This window comes from Melopsittacus undulatus, chromosome 6 (assembly GCF_012275295.1).
Source record: "Melopsittacus undulatus isolate bMelUnd1 chromosome 6, bMelUnd1.mat.Z, whole genome shotgun sequence".
NCBI classification, from domain to species: Eukaryota; Metazoa; Chordata; class Aves; order Psittaciformes; family Psittaculidae; genus Melopsittacus; species Melopsittacus undulatus.
The window spans coordinates 51497769-51519072 of record NC_047532.1 but is presented as its reverse complement, the minus strand read 5'-3'; the positions used below and the strand labels follow the sequence as shown (position 1 = coordinate 51519072).

Here is a 21304-nt window from a genome sequence, read left to right as displayed (position 1 = left end):
TGGTCCTTTGTTAGTACCAGATTAACTGTCTTCTTAAAAAAAAAGAAGAAACATGAAAAAAGAAAAAACAAAAACCCAACCAAACAAAAAACAAACAAACCAAACCCAAACAGACAACAAAACAACAAGAATCTGCCTCTGTCACTGTACAAGGAATATGCAGGGTCTCCCTGCCAGACATGGGCTCCACTCAGGGCTGATTTAGGTTCCACCAAAATCGGCAGAACTGTGTGTCTGTCAAGTCAGTCCCACATCTCTCTGGATGACTTTGCCCTGAAGGACTTGCCTCTCTACACTGAATACACAGTTTCAGCATTAACACCAACCATGCTCTTCCTTCTGTTTTTCCAGGTCCTCCCCACACTTGGCTGAGCAAGGCTGGCTTAAAAGGTTCTTTTCCCCAAGAAAATGGGGACTGACAGTGAAAACCCAGTCCTGAGGAATGTGCTCATCAGCTTTAATTTGCTTCTGCTGGGTGCTGTCCTCAAGCCTTTTGAGTGCCGGCTGGAGGTGACAACAGAGCCAGCTGAGAGGCCAGCAGTGGATGAGAAGGGTGGCCTGTCCAACTGCAGCCCACCCATCAAAGAACAGCCCATGGTCTTCCACCACATCTACAACATCAATGTCCCCCTGGACAGCTGCTGCTCATCCATGTTCAAGTCGTCAGCTGAGGAGGTGAGTTCAGAAGATGACCAGCTGGCGGAGTACACGGAGCAGACCTCTGACAGCGACAGCCAGGTCACCTTCACCCACAGGATAAACTTGCCCAAGCAGGCCTGCAAGTGCTCCACCTCCCTCCCGTCCCTGCAGGAGCTGCTGAGCAGGATTGAGATGCTGGAGAGGGAGGTGTCCATGCTCCGGGACCAATGCAACTCCAATTGCTGCCAAGAAAATGCAGCCACAGGTAGTAATGACATCCTGTTAGCTTTTGCTGGGGACTGAGGGATCAAGTGAGAGGCAGGAGAAATACATACAAAACTGGTAATGCCACATAGACTGGCAACAGAGAAAAAAATGTATTTACCTATAATGTGGCTGTGGCTTTAGGGGAAAGCTCATCTTAGGGCCTTCAGGGCTGGAAAACGCCTAGGAGGGGTTTGGTCACTTGAGCCCCATGCCCTGCTCACTGCAGAAACCCCATAGCCAGAGCTAAAGCCCCCTTACAGATAAAATTACAGCTGGTAAGGGGTGAACAGGGTGATCTCCCTATCCTGCAGTCCTTGCAACTATGTTAGATCTGCTGCTGCTTGTGGGACAAGGAGGAGAGACATAGCTGATGCTCTCTTAAGCTGTCCCACAGCTGAAGGCAGCACTCAAAGAGCCATCAATAAACCCCTTCATCTTCTCTGTAAAAGGAGTGAATGCATATGAAAAGCTGAGCTTAAATGAATGAATAAATAAATAAATCAGAGAATAACTTCTGTTGCCTTGAAAGATGCAAACAAAATTTGTAACAAAGGCACAAAGCCATCAACAGGATACTTTAAGTGAATAAAAACGTGCAGTTTGTGAAGCTCTTCAAGAGCCCCCATTAGGGGTACTCCATCAAAGACAGACCCTCATTTCACCACAGCCATTCCCCAGAGACAGGGAAGCAGCATGCAGTTGAAATGAGGTGGGTTAGGAAAGGCTCAATCTAGGGGCTGCATTTTGGTAGGGCAGGAGCCAGTATACTGGTGGTATTCCTTATGTCTTGGGAAGATCAGTAAGAGGGTTTGGTAAAATCACATAGAAAACAGGGAACAACTTGTTGTAAAGAAATTTATTTGTAGCTCTCATGAGCCTATTTGGGTTACTTGCAGAGATGCAGATAGTACCATTAAATATTCATCACTTGGTGGAATCTCCACTCCAAACACAGATGTGTTGAGCTAAAACTGGAGTAATTTATTTTTATCAGAGTTGCTTTCAATTTGCTGCACTGCAAAGGAGACCAGGATCCCTACCCCACCACCTGAGGCATTTCCCCAAGGAAAGCTGCTCTCTTCCAACACATTTACAAGCATCCTCTTTTCATAACTTAACTAGAAGCTGACATCTGAAGAGACCCTGATTGTCATTTCCAGTATTTGTAGTTTAGATGGGAAGCATCCTGCAAAGTAACCCAAATGGGTCTGTCTAGAGCAGCATATAACTGAAATCCTTTCGTATGAGCATCTGCTGCACACACACATACGTACACCCCCCCCAGAGGAAATGATGCTCAGGTAGCTCAGTTGGGATGGAAAACTTACTTAGAGGACAGAGTCATGCAGCTTCAGGTCTTCATGGTGCAGAGGTTTCCCAAGGGTCAAGGAAGCACAAAAAGTGTTTCTGTTCATCCTCAGTTCACACAAGGAAGAAAAGCAGTAAAAAATAGCAAAGAAACATTAGCCTGGCTGGGATAAACCCTAAGCTGGAGCAATAGGTCCATGTTACAGGGCTTAACGGGGGAGAACTGGCAATGTCATAGTGACTGGTGCCTTCATCCCTGGGCATCCCTCCTCACCCTGGAGTGTCCTGTGAAAGGTTGCTGGGTAAAGGGGGAACTTTAGAGGTGGTGGCTACGGTTGCCATGTGCTTTCCTCACTTACCCACAAGTCTAGTACACCCAAACCCTGATACCTTTTATAAAGCCAACAGCTCCATCTTAATCAGGCTCACCAAGATAAGGGTGAAGATGATGTCTTTGGCTACATACCTGCTTCTTGTAGGAGAGGGAGTGAGCAGACTGGGATCCCTCACCTGTAAAAAGGAACAGTGGGTGGAGAGGAGACAACAGGAATCATGGCTGGTGCAGACCATTTGGCCAAGGAGGGCTTTTTCCCACTAAGAGGTCTAGGGAGGTTCCCATCAACTGAGTGCTGAGCCAGTTGATGGGAACCAAAGGGAGCATTTGCTCTCCAGCAAGGCTGATGGCACCCATAGCTATGGAGGCCAGTACTCCCAAGGGGACAAATAAACTCCTGGACACCCACCCAACCCCTCCATGAGCATATATCACCAATTCTGCCTCCACCAGCCACAGGCTCCCCAGAGCTGAGCATGCTCAACCAAAGGAAGGACCATCCCCTGTTTGCCCCACACCTTTCCTCCCTTCCCCACAGCCTATCAATGGGCTGATGTGGGAGGCTCTGACCCTTGGTCCTGCATCCTTGCAGGGCAGCTGGATTACACCCCACAGTGCAGCGGCCATGGGAACTTCAGCCTGGAGTCCTGCAGCTGCGTGTGCATGGAGGGCTGGGCAGGCAGCAACTGCTCTGAGCCCCACTGCCCCCGGGGCTGCTCCAGCCGCGGTGTCTGCCTGGAGGGCCAGTGCATCTGCGACAATGACTATGGGGGTGAGGACTGCTCCCAGCTCCGTTGCCCCAGAGGCTGCGGCTCCCATGGGCTCTGCGTGGATGGCGAGTGCATCTGTGAGGAGGGTTTCACCGGGGAGGATTGCTCCCAGCTGCGGTGCCCCCATGACTGCTCAGGGAAGGGCTACTGCGTCAATGGCACATGCATCTGCCAGGAGGGCTACGCCGGAGAGGACTGCGGGTGGCTGCACTGCCCCAACGCCTGCAGCAGCCGTGGGGTCTGCCAGGATGGTCTCTGCATCTGCGAGGAAGGCTATGAAGGGCAGGACTGCTCATCAGGTATGGGGGCATGCTTGGGGAGAGTCGGACCCTAATGTATGAGCAAGGGCTTCAAGATGCCCACAGCACTATATGGGCATCATGAAGCCTGGGAGAAAGCCATACTTGGCAAAGCATGTCACATAGAACCTGCTCAGGCCCCACAGTTTGACTGACTCCCTGCTGTCAATGTCCCTTTCCCCAAAGACACCAGAGGCAGAAGTTTGGGAGGTGAGCAAAAAGACAGTGAAGTTCATCCCAGCACTGGTGTGGTAAACCCTTGGTGTAACACCAGTTGTGGTCAGGTTCTTCTGAGCCTTTGCCTTGCTACAGCAGTTAATACAATCACAGACAGCATGTAACCCCCAGCCCAAAGCCCATGCCCATGTCCCACCAGCAGATCTATGCACCTTTCCCCACAGTGGAGCAAGAGGATAAGCCACGCACACCCTGATGCTTTCCTTACCTCTGCCCTTCCTATCAGTGGCTCCACCCGAAAACCTGCGAGTGACAGGGATCAGTGACAGCTCCATCGAGCTGATGTGGGACAGCAGCCAGGCAGCCACCGAGTACATCATCTCATACCAGCCGGCGTGGCCAGGGGGCACCCAGCTCCAGCAGCGAGTGCCTGGGGACTGGAGCAGCATCACCATCACGGAGCTAGAGCCAGGCGTTGCTTACAATGTCAGCATCTACACGGTCATCAGCGATGTCCTGAGCATCCCTGTTACCTCCAAGGTGGTGACCAGTAAGTATCCTACTGCGCTTCTCACTTGGTACTGGATAACTGGAGGTGATGCTCAAGCTGGTACGCATTTTCCATAAAGGCCTTCTAGCAGCAGAAACTTGAGCCTTTAAAAAAAAACCAATCCAAATATTTGGTATACTTTTATCCTCATATATATCTGTATAGGGATACAGGAAAGGGGGAAATGTGTCCATCCTGTTCAGGAGGGCTCAGTCTGGATGAAAACCTGAATGACTAAAAATCAAAGAAACTTTCACTGTCTGACTGAAGCCCCCTGTTATATGGCTCAAAATATTACACTTATTTCCTCATAGAAAATATTGCAATATATCACAGAAGTCATAGATTCTCTTCCCACTCCTGGGTGGGCTCCCCATGATGAATCCCCATGACATAGCTGGTAGAGCGGATGCTGCTGTGCATCAGGAGGTACATAGTTCTGACAGGGCCATGATGCACAGAGGAAAATGGGAGTAACAATCTGTAATGGCAACCTCCAGAATGGATCTTTGGAAACCAAAGATACAGAGGGCAGTGGGAAAACAAACTACCCATACACCTCTTTTGTAAGCCCATCATTCTCTTTGTTCATGCAGTAATGCAGTGGGATTCTTCAGTGTTCAGCAGCCCAGGCATTTCCCTCTTCTCCCTCCAACCCCCCAAGGGTGGGGACAAAGGGGCTCTGGTAACAGCTACCAAAAAGTTCCGGTTTTGTTGCCCAAATAACAAAATAGCCACAGAATGCAGGGTTGGAACAGGCTCACCCGCACACCCGGTCTGCTCTGCTCACCACCCCCTGCTCCCTTCCAGACCTTGCCACACCGCAGGGCCTGAAGTTCAAGACCATCACAGAGACGACAGCGGAGGTGCAGTGGGAGCCCTTCTCTTTCCCCTTTGACGGCTGGGAGATCAGCTTCATCCCCAAGGTACTGCCACCACATACATGGCATCATATGGTACACCCGGTCACCCTAACAGCATTAAGCAAGCAGATCTTAAATTAACTCCCAGTTACACCCTCCTCCAAGAAACCTGACCTCTGTTTGAAATCTGTGTGCTTCACATCAGACATACCCAAATACCTCAACCCACAGCTGCCAGCTTGCATTTCTCCAGTCGTCTTTGATGTCAAGACATACTTGTCCTCAAAGACATTCCACAATAAAATTGAGAGACCAGCATACAGGATCATAGAAACATACAATCAACTAGGATGGAAAAGACCTTTAAGATCAAGTCCAACCTTTACCCAAGTCCACCACTAAACCCTGTCACAAAGGGACTCATCTACATATTTTTGAACTTCCAAGTACGGTGATACCACCACTGCCCTGGGCAGCCTGTTCCAATGCCTGATCACTCTTTCAGGAAGAAATTTTTCCTAATATCCAATCTAAACCTCCCCTGGTGTAATTGGAGTCCATTACCTCTTGTCCTGTCACTCATTACTTGGGACAACAGACTGACCCCCACCTCACTACAACCTCCTTTCAGGTAGTTGTAGAGAGTGATAAGGTCCCCCCTGAGCCTTCTGTTCTTCAGACTAAACAACCCCAGGTCCCTCAGGTGGTCCTCATCACACTTGTGCTCCAGACCCTTCATGAGCTTTGTTGCCCCTCTCTGGACCCGCTCCAGCACCTCAATGCCTGTCTTGTAGTGAGGGGCCAAGAACTGAATTCAAGATGCAGCCTCAAATATCAATACAGTGCCAAGTACAGGGGGATGATCACTGCCCTGGCCCTGCTGGCCACATTATTTCTGATATAAATGAATAAACCTTCCAGCCATGCTACCTCTTGCTGTCACCCCCTCTTTATCCCTTCCATCTCATTCGCCATGACCCTTCCTCCTCCTCCTCTTCTCACATCAGCTCTCTGCACACTAAGTTACCCAAAGCCATCTGGGTTGAACCGAGCAGCTGCTGGTTCTCAGACAACAGCCATCAGTACCCCTGAGTCCCACACACGTCTAATTTCTGCCATGGAATTTTAATTGCAGCGATGAACAGGTAGAAATTGTGCCAGAAAAGATGAAAGGATGAAAATGTTGCCCTAAATATCACATATTTTCTATGCATGGCAACAAAAATTGTACATCAAGTGTTTTATCTGTATTCATAATTTCTACACCATTTAGCCATAAGTATAGCTTCAATTGTATATGGAGCCTCTTTATAAGAGCATTCAAGCCCCAGCAGTAAAAGAAATGCTGATTAAGAGCTCAATTATGACATTTTCACTTGTATAAAACCCTCGCTGGAGTTGAAGGCAGCTCTGGGCAGCCGAGAACTGCAGAACTTGGCCCCAAAGTTTTAAATGCTCTTAACTGTAAAGTATCATTACACAGCAGGAAGCAAGGGCCCAATTGCTTTAAATAACTCATTCCCTCCTTTCCAAAAAGGCTGAAGGATCTGGATGCAATTTCAGGTACAGCCACAAGTAAATTGTTTTGGAAGTCAAAGTTCAGGTACTGCAGGTATAAATCCTAGGTTAATTTTAATTCACCATCAGGATAAAAGCAAAAATGATAAGGCAACATCAGGGAAGAGCTTCTGGCAGCAACAAATAGGTATCTTTCAAACATTTCATTGATACTCAGGAATTAAGCTCAACAGCATCCCCCTGAAGCAGATAAATGGGGATGGTGAGGAATTGCAAGGGTAGAAGCAAACTTCTCCCAGCAGGGTCATCGTCATCGATGGTTTTTTCACAAGCCAGCACAAAAATACAAACCATTGGTCCTCCTTTCTATTTTTAATCTTAAAACTTAAACACACATATTAGGATGTAAAGGAAGAGATAAGGTGCAAAAGGAAGACTGCTCCTGGATGAAGGTTTTGGAGGCAGGTTCACATTTTCCATAAAAGCCTTGAGCCTTAGGGAAAAAAAAAAGCAACAAAATATTGGATATATTTTTATCTCGGAGCTCACTGGGCTCTGAAGTTTTTGCATCCATTAGTGAAGCACATGATCCTGCTATGTGAAGGCACAGCTGTGCTCTTGCCTGTCAGCTACCAGAACTGGACTCTGTCGAGCCTCCATCACCAGGGTGTGCTGTGTTATTCATTGCCTAGAGGCAGTGCTTGCTTAGGTAAATGCCATGCCCCAAATAAACCCAGGAGCTAGACCCAGAGGCTAAAACCAACAAAGTTATAACAGCAGAATTACAAATAAACTCAATGAGCTAAACAGAGCTTGCTCTGTCTTCCTGAAAACTAGATGAGAGGATGCATATTTGGTCCCCAGCACCCCTGCGAGGATACTCACACCTTCCTGCACAGCAGTTTTCCTTCCATGGTGCCTGTGACCCTCTCATTCCCTGAAAGCTAAGTCAGGTGGGGACTGCCCATCTGCCTCCTGCTCTGGGGATGGAGTGGGAAAAAGATGAAGCAAAGCCAGATTTAGAAAAGAAAATTAGGAAAGTTAAGATGGCAATTTATGGCTAGAATGAAAGATTTCCAGTTTAATGAGAAAAGAGGTGAATACGAATTGAGAGCTATGTGCAAAGATTTGTTTAGCACATTATTAGTGAAGACAGCAGCAAGAAAAGATCCTTTGTCTAAACACTGGCAGGAATGGTGACATTTGCAGTTGCTTAAAGCCTTGCAGTTTTTCAGAGCAAAACCACAAAGTATGATTTTAATAAAGATACTTAAAAAGCAGGGTGTGACAAAATAAAGACCTTATAGTTTCATACCTATATATGAACATATTCTAACATATATATATATATATGTACTTTTATATATATATATGCCAGAAGGCTCCTGGCACCTGAATAACAGGGAAAAGGAGTCTAGCCTTGGCCTTGGTTTGATTATCTTTTCTCTTCTGGAGGACAGTAGAGACACAGATGGCAAAATACAAGGGGTGGGTGGGAAGGGATGGTTGAGGATTTCTCAGCCCAACAACACAGGTGCTTCACATTCAATGGGTGACTTCACCTTGGTTTTCTGCACCTCCATGATGGGATGTGTCAAGGTGAGGATGCAAGGCGGAGATGCAGGGCTGGCTGGGGAAGAATGCAACATGGGGGGCACTTCCTCTCCATGCACCAGTCCCCCCTGAACACCTTTTCTTCTTTCCTTTTTTAACACTTTTTTCCACTCCCCGGCAGAATAACGAGGGCGGTGTGATCGCCCAGCTCCCCAGCACCGTCACCACCTTCAACCAGACAGGACTGAAGCCAGGGGAAGAGTACACCGTCACTGTGGTGGCCCTGAAGGAACAAGCCAGGAGCCCTCCCACCTCCGACAGCGTCTCAACCCGTGAGTGAGCCCAGCCCCAGGAAGCACAGCAGTGCTCAGGGCTTGGTTCCCAAAATAGGGTCCCATCAGCTAGAGCAGGCTGGTATTGCATGGGCAGAGATAAAATTAGCACCACCCAACTGCCCAGGATACAGGTGCATCACACCAATGGCTTCTTCATGTGGTATTTTGTCCCTCTCTCCCCCTCCAATCCCCCTGAGCTGCTGTAAGCACAGAAACTGTGCAAGGTTAATGAGGCTGGGAGCAAAAGGTCAGGTCTGCTTTTATTATATAGCTGGATAAATCACTCTTCCTCACTAATCTCATATTTTGGAGGCTGGATGCCACCAAGAAATACCTCCATAAATGTATTGCCTATTTGTATATTACAGATTAAAACTCCCACCTGCTTTTCTGCCACTAAATGCCCTCTACTCCCACTAATTTAGGCAAATCAGGCAGTAGGGCAGTAAGCCAGGAGCAACAACACACCCCTTCCTAACCAGTTTAGTTGGCGTGTCGCTGGTCCATCCACAGGCTAGAGGAAATTCAATTGGGTCTTTTCCCCACTGAAGGGCACTGCTCACCGGGGAGAAGAGGCTCTCCACGCCAGATCTGCTGCAATCTGCCTTGGCAGCCAGGCAGACGTCTACCTCTATCCAAGTTGCTGCAAATGAAAACAGCATTTAAATAGCTACTGGAGGGTTATAACAAAGTGATGCTCTCTCCAGGCTGCTAATTTTCAGCAACAGTGAGAGCAAAGGGAGGGTCCCTCCGCCAGCAGCAGCAGCTTGCTGCAAGTCTGAGCTTCCTCAGCACAGTACTCTCCTCCCGGTTTGTCTCTGCACTCAGCTCGACATGGCTTAACAGAGACATCTCCTGGTCAAGCCCAAATCTTCTTTTCCCTAGGAAGTCAGCAAAAAAATAAGAGAGGCTGGTACTTCAAACTCAGTGGTTGACCTTTGCTGGAAAGCACAGGTGGAGTGATAGGCTCCCAGCTCTCTGCTGCACGAAGGCATCCATGATGGCATGTCTGCCTTCCTCTGCAGCACCCCCATAACTTTTCCCCTAACATCCCTGTTCTGCCTTAATACTTTGTGCTGGGATCAAGCAGCAAAGGCTGCACAGCTAAGTAGAACTTGATGCTCCCTATCATCACCTAGATGATAGGACAACATGAGGTAGGTGGAGATTCAAGGTTGGAGCAACCTGGTCCTGGCCAAGCTGGACACCCATCTCCTACCTAAAAACTATGCTGCCAAGCTGTCCTACCTTCTCTGTTGGTGTTTTGCCCCCACACCTCACGCCACTACCCCCAGTTCCCCCACATCTCTTTTTCTAACCCTCCTTGGTCCTTCCCACCCCTGCCCACACATACCTCCCCCAGAACTTCCTACCCTGGGGTGCAGTATTCAGCACATCCTTCGTATATACTGTCATTTTAAAATATATATAGTATATTAGATGTACTTGCATACAGTATAGCCTGAATTACAGAACCAGAGTGGGTTTTTTCACCCACCTTGTGATCATGTAAGTGATAAAATAGGATACCCAACAGGCTTTGTGTATCAGCACTGCCATGGTACAGGAATGATGGCCAGGTTCGGCTCATCTGTCCATCCGTGCAGTGGTTAGGTTCTGCTGGACTCAAACCTTCCATCGCCTGTGATTTCCAGAGGTCAAGTGTTGGGGGATGCAGAGGAGGGAAGGGCCTAATTCTCTGCAAAAGAAACTAGAAATGTCCAAAATGAATTTAGCTAAAACCCTTTATCTGAAAGGATTTGGAAGACACCCTCCATAGCCCCACACCCAGCTAGATAGACTTGCCAGAACAGTTGCATTTTCTTCTCTCTCCCTACTGTTAAGACATCAACAGCTTTACAAGCTGATTCCTCAGCTTAATGACAAACCAGAAGCTGGCACAGAAGCAGGAACATTTCTAGAGATGTTCCTCATTTCTCAATGCTTGGATTAGTCTTTGGCCCCACATTATTTAACACATTGTCAACACCCTTCAAAAGACATAATATCATTGCTGATAAATTTTGCCAGTGACGGAAAAGCTCAGAAAAGAGTAAATTGAGTGAAAGGAGATCATCGATAAAAAGCAGTTTGAATGGCTTGAAGAGCTGGGCACAAGGGAAAACTACGTGGTTTTCAATGAATCACAAAGCACAAGCAGTTATCCAGAGCAAAAAAGGTGAATCACAGACACAGGAGGTTTTATCCTAGGAGATGCCACCTGAAAAAGCTAGAGAGGAATTGTTGCCAATAACCAGCTTGAGAGGTGCATGAATTGCATTATAGCTGTAATGGGCATAAATGGGAAAGCTGCTGGGTTCTGCTCTGGTGTCCATAGCCTGGGAGAGACAACATTGAAGTGAAGAGCTGGGAGACTGGAACAAGGAACTAGAAGCCCACCAGAACGAACCCCACTGAGTACCTTGGGACTGTGTCTCTTACTTATGCCACCCTAACTGCTAATTCAGACCACTCTGAGGTGGCACTGAAGCATCCCGGAAGCACAGGATCTCCAAAGCTACCACCTTTCCCCATCCAACTGTCCCAAAATAACAGGTGCCCATTTTCCCCCTCCTCTGCAGTCATTGACGGCCCGACGCAGATCCTGGTGCGGGATGTCTCTGACACAGTGGCCTTTGTGGAGTGGACACCGCCGCGCGCCAAGGTGGACGCCATCCTGCTGAAGTACGGGCTGGCCGATGGGGAGGGCGGGAGGACCACCTTCCGCCTGCAGCCCCCCCTCAGCCAGTACTCCCTGCAGGCCCTGCGGCCCGGCGCCCGCTACCGCCTCGCTGTCAGCGCCCTCCGGGGTGCCAACGAGAGCCAGCCAGCCCTCGCCCAGTTCACCACAGGTAGCTAGCTGGCTTCGGTGGGAGAGCTGGCATGGATTTCAAAGCCACCAGCAAGCATGAGCAGATGGCTCGCTGCGGTCTGCAGATGAGCTGTCCTGCAACGAGCACGGTGTTGTTTTGCATATCTGGAGCTGAACTGAGAGGTTTTTATGTCTGGGATTTAGGGTTACATGGTTTTCCCACAGCCCAAGTGAGCTGGGGTTTAATCCGGAGTACTGAAAGGAAGTAGATCAATGGAAACATGATGGTTAAGGTGCAGGTCTGAATTTAAATGCCTGAATGCAGGTGCCTTGTACCCTGTCACAGTCCCACTGCAGAGCAAGGCAGAGTAAAGGATTTGGCTCACCTTGAAACACATACCCTAAAACCACTCTCTGACACTCCTCCACTGGTGCCTACATTTCTGTTTAGTCCCTGAACCTCCAGTGCAATAGATCATCTTCATGCCCTGTGACCCACAGGGATGCTAACAGGGTGCCTAGGGCTGCCCAGGTGATCCCAGATGCCAGCAACCAGGCAGATGACTGAATAACACACATTTAGATGACAACCCCTGACTAAACCCCTCTTTGTCCAAATCCTGCTGCACCATCAAAGCTGCTAGGGCACATTCCCAGCAGCTTCAGGGCCTGTTCAGACCCACAGCTTAGCTTGAACCCAAAGCTAAAATTTGAAATCCAGCAGTTTATGCCCTTAATAGCATACGTAGGAAAGCACCCAATTCTCAAAAGCACCAGAACAGGGAGCACAGGTCTGAATTCAAGGCAATGCTTACTCCCATTCAGTATTGAGAGCCAAGGCAGATTCCTTGCCCAAGGAATCAGCGGCTAAAAGCAGCCGAGACAGAAATGTCTTATTTTATATCTTATTTTATATCTCCTCTGAATACCCTAAATGGTCGGTAAAACTTTAATTAATGTTAAGCCTGCAGATAGCTAACAGGTTTAATTTACCGTGCCATAAAGGAGGAGGTAAAGTGAGTATTTCAGTGTGGTTTATGGTATATAAATTACTTGTCATGTACGTTACTGGTGGATACCAGGCTCCTAGTATAATAACTGCAGTGTGTGAATTGTGCGTGTACATATCTCTACAGGTAAGTATTTCAGATGAGACATTCACCCTGACTGATTTGCTGAATTGGCCTTCCTTGTTTTATTTCTAAAAGACAACATAAAAAAATTCCCCCCTCTAAACTCAGGTCCATCCAGGACCAGTAATTACCCCCATCTGCTGTCACCAACCTTCACTCACTTGAGAGGGTTATCATGTAAATCAGAGCAGATGTGGTGCACAGCCTCAGCAACATTAATAAACAAACCCTGTGGTCAGTGCCTGAGCATGAACGAGCCTGTAAAGATGCTCAAGGTTCTTCTAAGAGCAGTTCAGGCCAATGCACCACTGCTACAGAGCCCCTTTTCTCTTATGCATGCTGCCTCAGTTTCCCTTATTCTCGTACAGGGGGAAAACCCTCTCCTTTTTCAAATTACCTGCTACTAGCACCCGAAGCAACTTACTGAGGGATGCTGTGAATGCCCCACCACTTACATTAGTCTCATAGGTGGTATCTCCCAGTCTGTGCTGAGCAAGAGGTGAGAGCAAATCCCCCAGCCCCTTCTACAGTGACATGCCCTGGGGAAGAGGGACTGTAAGAGGGACCTCATGGACATCACACATGGGTACCCCTAAATTGCCATTTAGCCATGCCAAGGCTATGGGGCACGTTCCCAGTGCCCAGTATTGAGATGGTTCCTCTCTCCCTTGTGTTGCACAGAGATTGATGCTCCCAAGAACCTGAGGGTGGGCTTGCGGACCCCTGCCAGCCTTGAGCTCACCTGGGACAACAGTGAGGCTGACGCACACAGCTACAGGGTGGTCTACAGCACCCTGGCTGGGGAGCATTACCATGAAGTCCTGGTGCCACGTGACACTGGTCCCACAACCCGGGCCACCCTCACAGGTATGCATGCACCCATGCTCCCATCCTTCCCCTCCTGATTCTTTCTAGCAGGTAGGGCAGCAGAGAGCCCAGTGCTCAGTTGCCCTTATGTGGCATATATTTGAAGCTGTTTTGGAGTCTGCTAGTTATAAAGAGAAGGTTTTCCTTGGGCTGAAGCTCATTTTCCCCTTTGTGGGTCTGGACTTGAGCACTGCTTATCCATGAGCTGAGCAATGCACCTCCAAGTGATGTACCTCCCAGTGATGCACAAGCATCAGGGGTCTGCCAGGTGCTAAATAGAGCTGGCAGGAAGCAAAGCAAGAAATAGGGAGAGGAAGCCTTTTTAGGCTATCTAGAGGAAAATATTATTTCACCCTTCTGTTTTTTCCTTGCTGGGAAAGAGCTGCAGGCACAATGCCCCATAGGTAGTGATGGGAAGCCAGGCTGCCTGAGTTCATTGCCTTTTTCCAAATCAGGCACAAAGCAAACACAAATCCAAGGGTGCTGGTTTTGAGCAAGTCCTTCCAGCCAGCACTGGGGGTGCCACCAGGGGCTGCAGATATCACCCATCTCCTACTGGAAAGTACCCAAACACATTGAAGCACCATGTGAGATCTGGTTTCCTTCTTTTCAACTACAACTGTTTGACAGCTGGATTTGGAGCTCCAGTGGCTTTTTTTGAGAAAAAAAAAAAAAAAAAAAGACTTACTTACACACATAGAGAAAAGATCACTCCTTTGGGCTGAAGTTCTTCAGCATGGCAGGACACCAGGTTCTTTCACTTTGACCTTCTGCCCTCCTGGGAGCTCCCCAGCCCAGCACCTCTGCCACACAGAGCTATAGGAGAAAGTTCAGTGGGAAAGTTGAATGTGAAGTTACAGGCACAGTGGCACTGAGTCACCAGAAAGGCTGGAGGGCAGGAAAGCAATTAGAGCAGTTAGCTTGAAAAATGTGGTATGCGGAAAAAAGAAAATGTTAGGGGTAGTTTCTGCTGCATTTGTGATGAGGACATGCAAGGAGAAGTGGAATTAAATCAGAGACCCAGCACCAGTTGCCTGCTAGCTTTCCTATAGGTCATTTACTGCCTTTCTAGGTGAGGAGGAGCACTAAAAATGGGCCACATCCCCCTCCTTGGGGCAGAGGTGCAATACCCCAGTGACCCAAACTGCAATGACACCAAGGCAGAGCCTGAGCTTGTCTTGGAGGACGTGACAACCTGAAGGCTCTTGTTTTTCTCAATAAAAATAAAAAAAATTGCCAAGTCTTTGCCAGACTCAGGCAAAGCTACAAGAACACATCCCCCCACCCCCCTTTCCCAAGCAAGCTCCAGGGATGCAAAGGCTTAAGTTGATAGCAGTGAGCAATTTTTATATAGTGCTTCCATCATCACTTAAGTGCATTACTTCTAGTTCCCACTGTACCATGTAATAAACTTCTTTTTTTTTAATCTAATCATAGCAGAAAATAATAATAATAAAAAAAACCCCTCAAAACTGCTGGCAAAAATAAATATATAAATTATAATTGACGAAAAGCCAGGATAGCCATGTTGTGGATGGCACACGGGCATCTCCCATGTCTGTTACCCATGTGGTAGTCCTGTCCACCAAAGCCTTGCTGCACGTGGTACAAAGCCTGTTGGTGTGGGTTTCCTGGGGCCTGGTGGGATCAATGGTGCAAAAGCAACAGCAATTCCTTCAGCTGCCTTTATCTGCCTTCAGGAAAAGCAGTGAGGAACACCGACAAGCAGACAAGCAGAGCACATCAAAGATTTAATCTTAAAAACAGAGCAAGTCTTCCCCTGCCACATACGTCTCTCTTCAAAATAAGCATTTGCACAGAAATATCCTTAATTATGCTCTACCCAGAAGAGCTGGGAAAGAAAAGACATCATTTTATATGCACTTGCTCATCTTGTCCTTCCCCACTTCCTTTCTCTCAGGCTCTTCTCCTCCTTTCCAGGATACTTCTGACACTTACTGAGCAGGGGCACAGGGGTCCATCTGCCCCCTGGCACCAAGACTGCATTGTAGCAAGAGGAGAGGAGTAGGGAGTAGGGGTTTTCCTCTCTCCTGGCCTCTCGGGGAAGGTTTTGGTGGCTTCAGGGCATACTGCCTCTGGGCAAGGCAGTATGAGCCCAGGCTGGAGGGTTTATGGCTTTCTCTAACCCCATAAGATCATGAAATGCAGGAAAAGGGGGATAAAGCCACCAGCAGGCAAGCAGAAGTGATAGGCAGAGGCAGGAGATGTTCCACAGAGATAAAACAGTGATCAGCAAGGGGTGCATGGGAAAGGAGCTGGGTGAGCTCAATTCCAATGTCCCTTCAGCAAGGCACAGCAGGATATATCCACCCCAAGGAGCGGCACTTGATTCAGCTCCCAGAAAGACTGCGCCTTTCCTAATTAATGTGCATTTCATTTACTCTGCATAATCTATTTCTCTTCAAGACACCAGCCCTGTGACAATATTTGATGCTGAATCACTTTGGAAACAAATATAGCTACTTTATCGTTCCCATCTCAGCTCACACACACAATTTCTGCCTTGATGCCAGCAATTACAGCAGACCTCAGCAACAACTTTTAAAAATTGCCTATTTCTGAGCTAGAACAATCCAAATTCCCTGCCCAAAGGCATTCACAATGTTTATTAAAAAGGGTCTGCTCTTCTGCAATATGCAGAGAAACTCCTGAGCTGTGGGAGGACTGTTAACCCTGGGAAATGCTCAGGAGGGTGTCCCCCCAGCCACGGGAGGTGGGGGAGGTGTCACACCCCAAGGTACTGCTGTCATGCACCTTCTTTTCCTTTGCACCCCCCGTCAGATCTGGTGCCTGGGACAGAGTATGGCATCGGGATTTCAGCCGTGATGGACAGCCAGCAGAGTGTGCCAGCTACCATGAATGCCAGAACAGGTGAGTTTGGCCCCACTGCATGCCCCAAGCACAGCTGGGGCTCAGATATTTCCATGGCATAGTCCATGCATGGAGATGAAAATCCACACCAACCCTCTCCCACAGAGCTTGACAGCCCCCAGGACCTCCTGGTGACAGCCTCCACTGAGACATCCATCTCACTGGCCTGGACCAAAGCCATGGGTCCCATCGACCACTACCGCATCACATTCACCCCTGCCTCGGGGATGGCCTCTGAAGTGACAGTGCCCCAGGATCAGTCACAGTTCACCCTCTCGGAGCTGGAGCCTGGGACAGAGTACACCATCTCCATCATTGCTGAGAGAGGACGACAGCAGAGCCTGGAGGCAACTGTGGATGCCTTCACAGGTAGAGAAAAACAAGTTGGGATGGGGCCAAGGGCACAGACCACCACCCCATGATGGCACTTCCACCAGCCCACTGCCAAAACTCTTGAGGTGGCAATGGGGATGAGAGCTGGAGGGAAAGCTTCCACGTGGGAGAGGTGCACTGACCTCAGAAAGGGAATGGACCTATCATTGTGGGTGCACTGTTCCCTTCATCACCAACACCAACTAGATTTGCTTGGCTGAAGGCTTCCAGAAGGACAAAGCAGGGCTGGGGGAATAAATAGCACATGCTGTCCTCTGTGGTCAGTGTGGCCTGGGTGTCCATAAAAAGGAGAAATGAAGCCTTGAGGGACCTCACAAGAACCTATGTGTGAAAAGCCTGCAGTCAAGAAGCCTAAACAACACATACCGTCTGTACTGGGAGAGCCCCATCACCGACCATGTTCACAGGCAGAGCTGAGAAAAGCACCATTTTCCCCCTCCAGGTTCTGCCTCTTCATCCCAGCACAGTTTCAGATCAATGGAGAGCCCAGAGCTTCAGCTTTGCCACCTCTGCTGGGTATTTCCCATACAAGAGCTGGGAAGAAGAGGGAGTCCAGGGTGTGCATACAGCTGGGGTTGCATCTTCCCTCTCCATTTTGCAGGGGTCCGGCCCATCACGCAACTCCACTTCTCCCAGCTGACATCCTCCAGTGTGAATGTCACATGGAGTGACCCATCCCCACCAGCAGACCGCCTCATCCTTACCTACAGCCCCCAGGACAAGGAGGAGGCACAGCAGGTCACACTTGATGGCACCCGCAGGCACGCCAGCCTAATGGGCTTGCAGCCATCCACCGAGTACCTGGTGTCACTGGTGGCCATACATGGCACCATCAGCTCCGAGCCTGTTGTGGGCTCCATCACGACAGGTACCATAGGACCCCACACAACAGGCATGGGACCCCCCTGGGAGGGCAGGGAGGGGAATAGAGAGCAGACCTGCCTCCCACAGCTTTGGTTTTCTCCTCCATCTCACCAGGGATCGATGCACCGAAGGATCTCAGGGTGGGAAATGTCACCCAGGAGTCCATGAAGGTCTACTGGAGCCCTCCCATTGCTGCCTTCGACCACTACAGAATATCCTACCGTGCTGCTGAAGGTAACGGGTCGGACCACTCTTGCTCATGCTCTGAGCTTGTAGCTGACAACCCTCTTTTGTCTGCTCACACAAGCAAGCCACCAGGTCATCCTCACCCGAGGCAGCATCCCACTGCCCTGGGCAAAGCCACAAGTAGCTGGGATTACCAAGAGGTTTCAGGAACAGAAGACAGTGTCTGGGAGGAGAAAGGGAAGGAACCGCTGCAGCTAAGAGCCAGTTCAGCCCAGAGAGGCAGAGGGAGTGACCTCTTGCAATGTTCCCTCCTAGGGAACGGCTCATTTCCAAGCTCATCTCCCTTGGCCCCAGTTTTGCCTATGATGTTGAAAAGGTCAAGCCAGAAGAGTGATGGGCAAGCAGGCATGCACCTGCTGGCACAAGACCCAGTTATCCCATTATCAGTCCTGGAGAGGGCTTGAGCCATTGCCCTCCCCTCCCAAGCCCCTCTTGTACCCCAGGGACAGGGCCTGATGTCAAAGCTCTTGTCTCCGTCCCCACAGGGAGGACAGACAGCACTGCAATCACCAGCGATGCCACCGAGTACACGCTTCACCAGCTGCAGCCTGCCACCAAGTATGAGATCGAGGTGAAGAGTGTGCGGGGCAGGGAGGAGAGTGAGGTGGCCTCCATCACTGTGCATACAGGTGGGAAGGAGCTCCTGGTGGGAAGCAGCAATCAAACAGTGCTGGGTCCAGCCCCAGGCAGGCCCTGTTTGCACTAGCAATCAGGGAGCTGAGAGCAAGCTGGACCTCACACCAGCCTGATGCGAGCTTGAGATGATAAGCAAGGCTCACAAGGGCCCAGTGTGGACTTCTGAAGTATGGCTAAGCAAAGCTTTCCCTGAATGTGCATGGGTAGTCATGGAGTGGTGTGACAAATCTATGTACTGGGCATGGGGAAGCCAGAGATATGATATTAAGCAACCATGACAACCTTTCCTAAAGGGAGTACAAACTTCCAGAAATAATCTGTGGGGAAGCCCTGACACAAACAGCATCTGCTGCAAGAATAAAACCCTCTGCTATTCCCAGACTTCTCAAAACCAAGGGGAAAAAAACAACCCTAACATTCCAGGATGTGCCTCAGGAAAACAATGGAAGAGCCTCTGATTATCAGAATAGCACAAGCTGTGACATCTCTGCTCTTTAGCTAGAGCAGCAATAACTCATCTACAGGCAAATGGGTCTGGGCAGCAAGGCAGGACCACAAGTGATGGGCCACAAGAAGCCCAAGCTGTTAATATCTCTGACTCTTTGAATCTGTCCCCCATGCAGCCATGGATGTCCCCTTGGGGGTCACAGCCACCAACATCACCCCCACTGAGGCACTGCTCCAGTGGAACCCACCACTGTCAGACGTGGAGAGCTATGTCCTCATCCTCACCCGCCGTGCAGGTACGCTGGGGCTCTGTTTTAGCTCACCTTTATCTCTTCTCTTTGGGAGGGCAGCAGCTGGTGTGCAGCGGGGCTGAACCCCATCCCTAGACACCAGCTCCTCCCTTGCAGGTCCCATGGCAGGTGCTTTCCACTGCCCTGCACCAAGCCTCTGAGCATAGCAGTCCGCACATCACGGGAATAGGACCCTCCCACTTTGCTGACTGGCCCACCAGCAGCAGCCCAGGAGCAAGCAAGAACCCATCTCACAGAAACCCACATCTGAAGGGAAAGAAATTATTAGGCAAACATAAGGATTGGGAAAAATAAGACCATCCTTCTGGCTGAATGCCACCACTACAACTCAGTTGCTGTACAATAGTTCATGGTGTTTCAGTAATAGAAGTGCTTTTGTTTGCAAAGTCACAGACACACTTTGGAGAACCACCTTGAACATCTACCCTAGCTTATCTCTTTTGGCTTACAGTTGCAGGAGAAACAATTCTTGTGGATGGAGTCAACCAGGAGTACCAGCTGACCAACCTCCTACCCAGTACCACCTATACAGTCTCTATGTATGCCACCCATGGGCCTCTCACCAGCCAGACCGTCAGCACCAGCTTCACAACTCGTACGTAGAACCACCTCCCCCACTGCCTGTTACTGCTCTCAGCCATTCCCTAGGAAAAGCAGCCAGCAAGGCTGAGCCAAGGCTCTTGTCACATACATGTTTGTGCAGAAATAGCCATGATCCCAAATGACACCCAAATACCAGTTTTGGGCACAACAGCAAGCATCACCCATCATTTCCACTCTCTCAAGATCCATCCACCCCTTTTTGATTTCCCCTGGATGTGGTTTCCCAAGAAGATCCTTGACCAGGTCTTTTTCTTGCCCAAGGCCATAGTCCAGAAGAGCACTACAACCCATTTTGTTTACAAGAAGCTTGAGAGGCCTCATAGAACATGAATTTCAGACCCATTACCCTTCAGAGGTTAGACAGAGGAAGATGTTCAGATAGAGGAAGACTTTAAGAGGGTTTGTAGAGCTCTATTCCAGGCTGGGGTGGTGATGAGGTCTGGAAACTGAGAGCGAGGATGGACTCTGGGCTGTAGCTCAGGGTTGCAAGGTTGAATTTCAAGTGCACTGAGTTGGGATGCAGGGCTGGGGTGGTTGCATGTGAGAACTTACACTTCCCTCCGTCTCTATCCATCCTTGCAGTTTTGGATCCTCCAACAAATCTGACTGCCAGTGAAGTCACCCGACGCAGCGCCCTGCTTTCCTGGGTGCCTCCCCTGGGAGAGATGGAGAACTACATCATGACCTACAGATCCACAGATGGCAGCTGGAAGGTGAGTGACTCCTCACAAAGAAAGAGGGTTATTAAGTCAGGGAATAACATAATTGCAAAGAAATTAACAAGGGAAACCTAACAAAGCAAAAGAATGATGATCACTAGGTCAGGGAGAGACCAGAAGGGCAGACTCTACTTTCTGCATAAGCAATATTTTAAATGAACAATTGGAAAAAGCAGGAAAAGTTTGCCTATGGCAAAATATGCACACCTGCAGGTCTGAGCAAAGAGGGAATACCTGCAAAGTTTGCAGAAACGGGAAATTCACAACTTGTGAAAGTTGAGCAAGCTGAGGCAGGAGAAAATTATCCCACAAACAAGAGATGCTAAAAGTGCCATTTGCCATTCTTGCAGAAAGGATAGATAGGTATAGACAGCTAATTAATCCTGCAATAAAATATATCTGATTATTTAATGAATGTGTCCATATCTGCCTGTCTGGAAGAGCTGCTACAAACGTTATCAGAAATACGTCACCACAAACAGTCTCATTTCCTTTGCTGGTGTGACTGGCTTGCAGTGGCCAGAAGATTATAGCTTTGCAGAAGGGGTTCAATAACCTGTGTGACATTGGCTGACAACCAGAAAAATTAATGTGACAGGAACTGACTCAGTCAAAACCAGCTGATAACCAGGTTTGGCCAGCTCTACTTCTTGCAATGCTTGGGCAGTCATGCTCTGTCTTGAGGGCACACAGATCCCAACAGAGTTAGTAAACAGAACACACAGACTGCAAACATTCAAGTCTTCTGTGACCAAACCAGCTAGTTT

The 21304-nt window shown here is 48.9% G+C and overlaps 1 protein-coding gene across 2 annotated transcripts in view; it reads left to right on the top strand.

The window, feature by feature from the left end:
- Positions 1 to 408: 408 nt before the first annotated feature.
- Positions 409 to 21304, top strand: part of TNR (tenascin R) — a 29151-nt gene continuing 8255 nt past the window's right edge. The window contains exons 1-15 of one of the 2 annotated variants that reach the window (XM_005150193.3): positions 409 to 904; positions 3141 to 3617; positions 4081 to 4344; positions 5155 to 5270; positions 8461 to 8611; positions 11197 to 11466; positions 13241 to 13426; positions 16229 to 16318; positions 16424 to 16687; positions 17313 to 17579; positions 17690 to 17809; positions 18307 to 18450; positions 19081 to 19200; positions 19673 to 19810; positions 20401 to 20531. In XM_005150193.3, coding sequence (XP_005150250.1) covers positions 409 to 904; positions 3141 to 3617; positions 4081 to 4344; positions 5155 to 5270; positions 8461 to 8611; positions 11197 to 11466; positions 13241 to 13426; positions 16229 to 16318; positions 16424 to 16687; positions 17313 to 17579; positions 17690 to 17809; positions 18307 to 18450; positions 19081 to 19200; positions 19673 to 19810; positions 20401 to 20531 — 3234 coding nt within the window. Of the gene's footprint in view, positions 905 to 3140; positions 3618 to 4080; positions 4345 to 5154; positions 5271 to 8460; positions 8612 to 11196; positions 11467 to 13240; positions 13427 to 16228; positions 16319 to 16423; positions 16688 to 17312; positions 17580 to 17689; positions 17810 to 18306; positions 18451 to 19080; positions 19201 to 19666; positions 19811 to 20400; positions 20532 to 21304 lie in introns of both variants that reach the window. The other variant, XM_005150192.3, reaches the window with a different exon arrangement.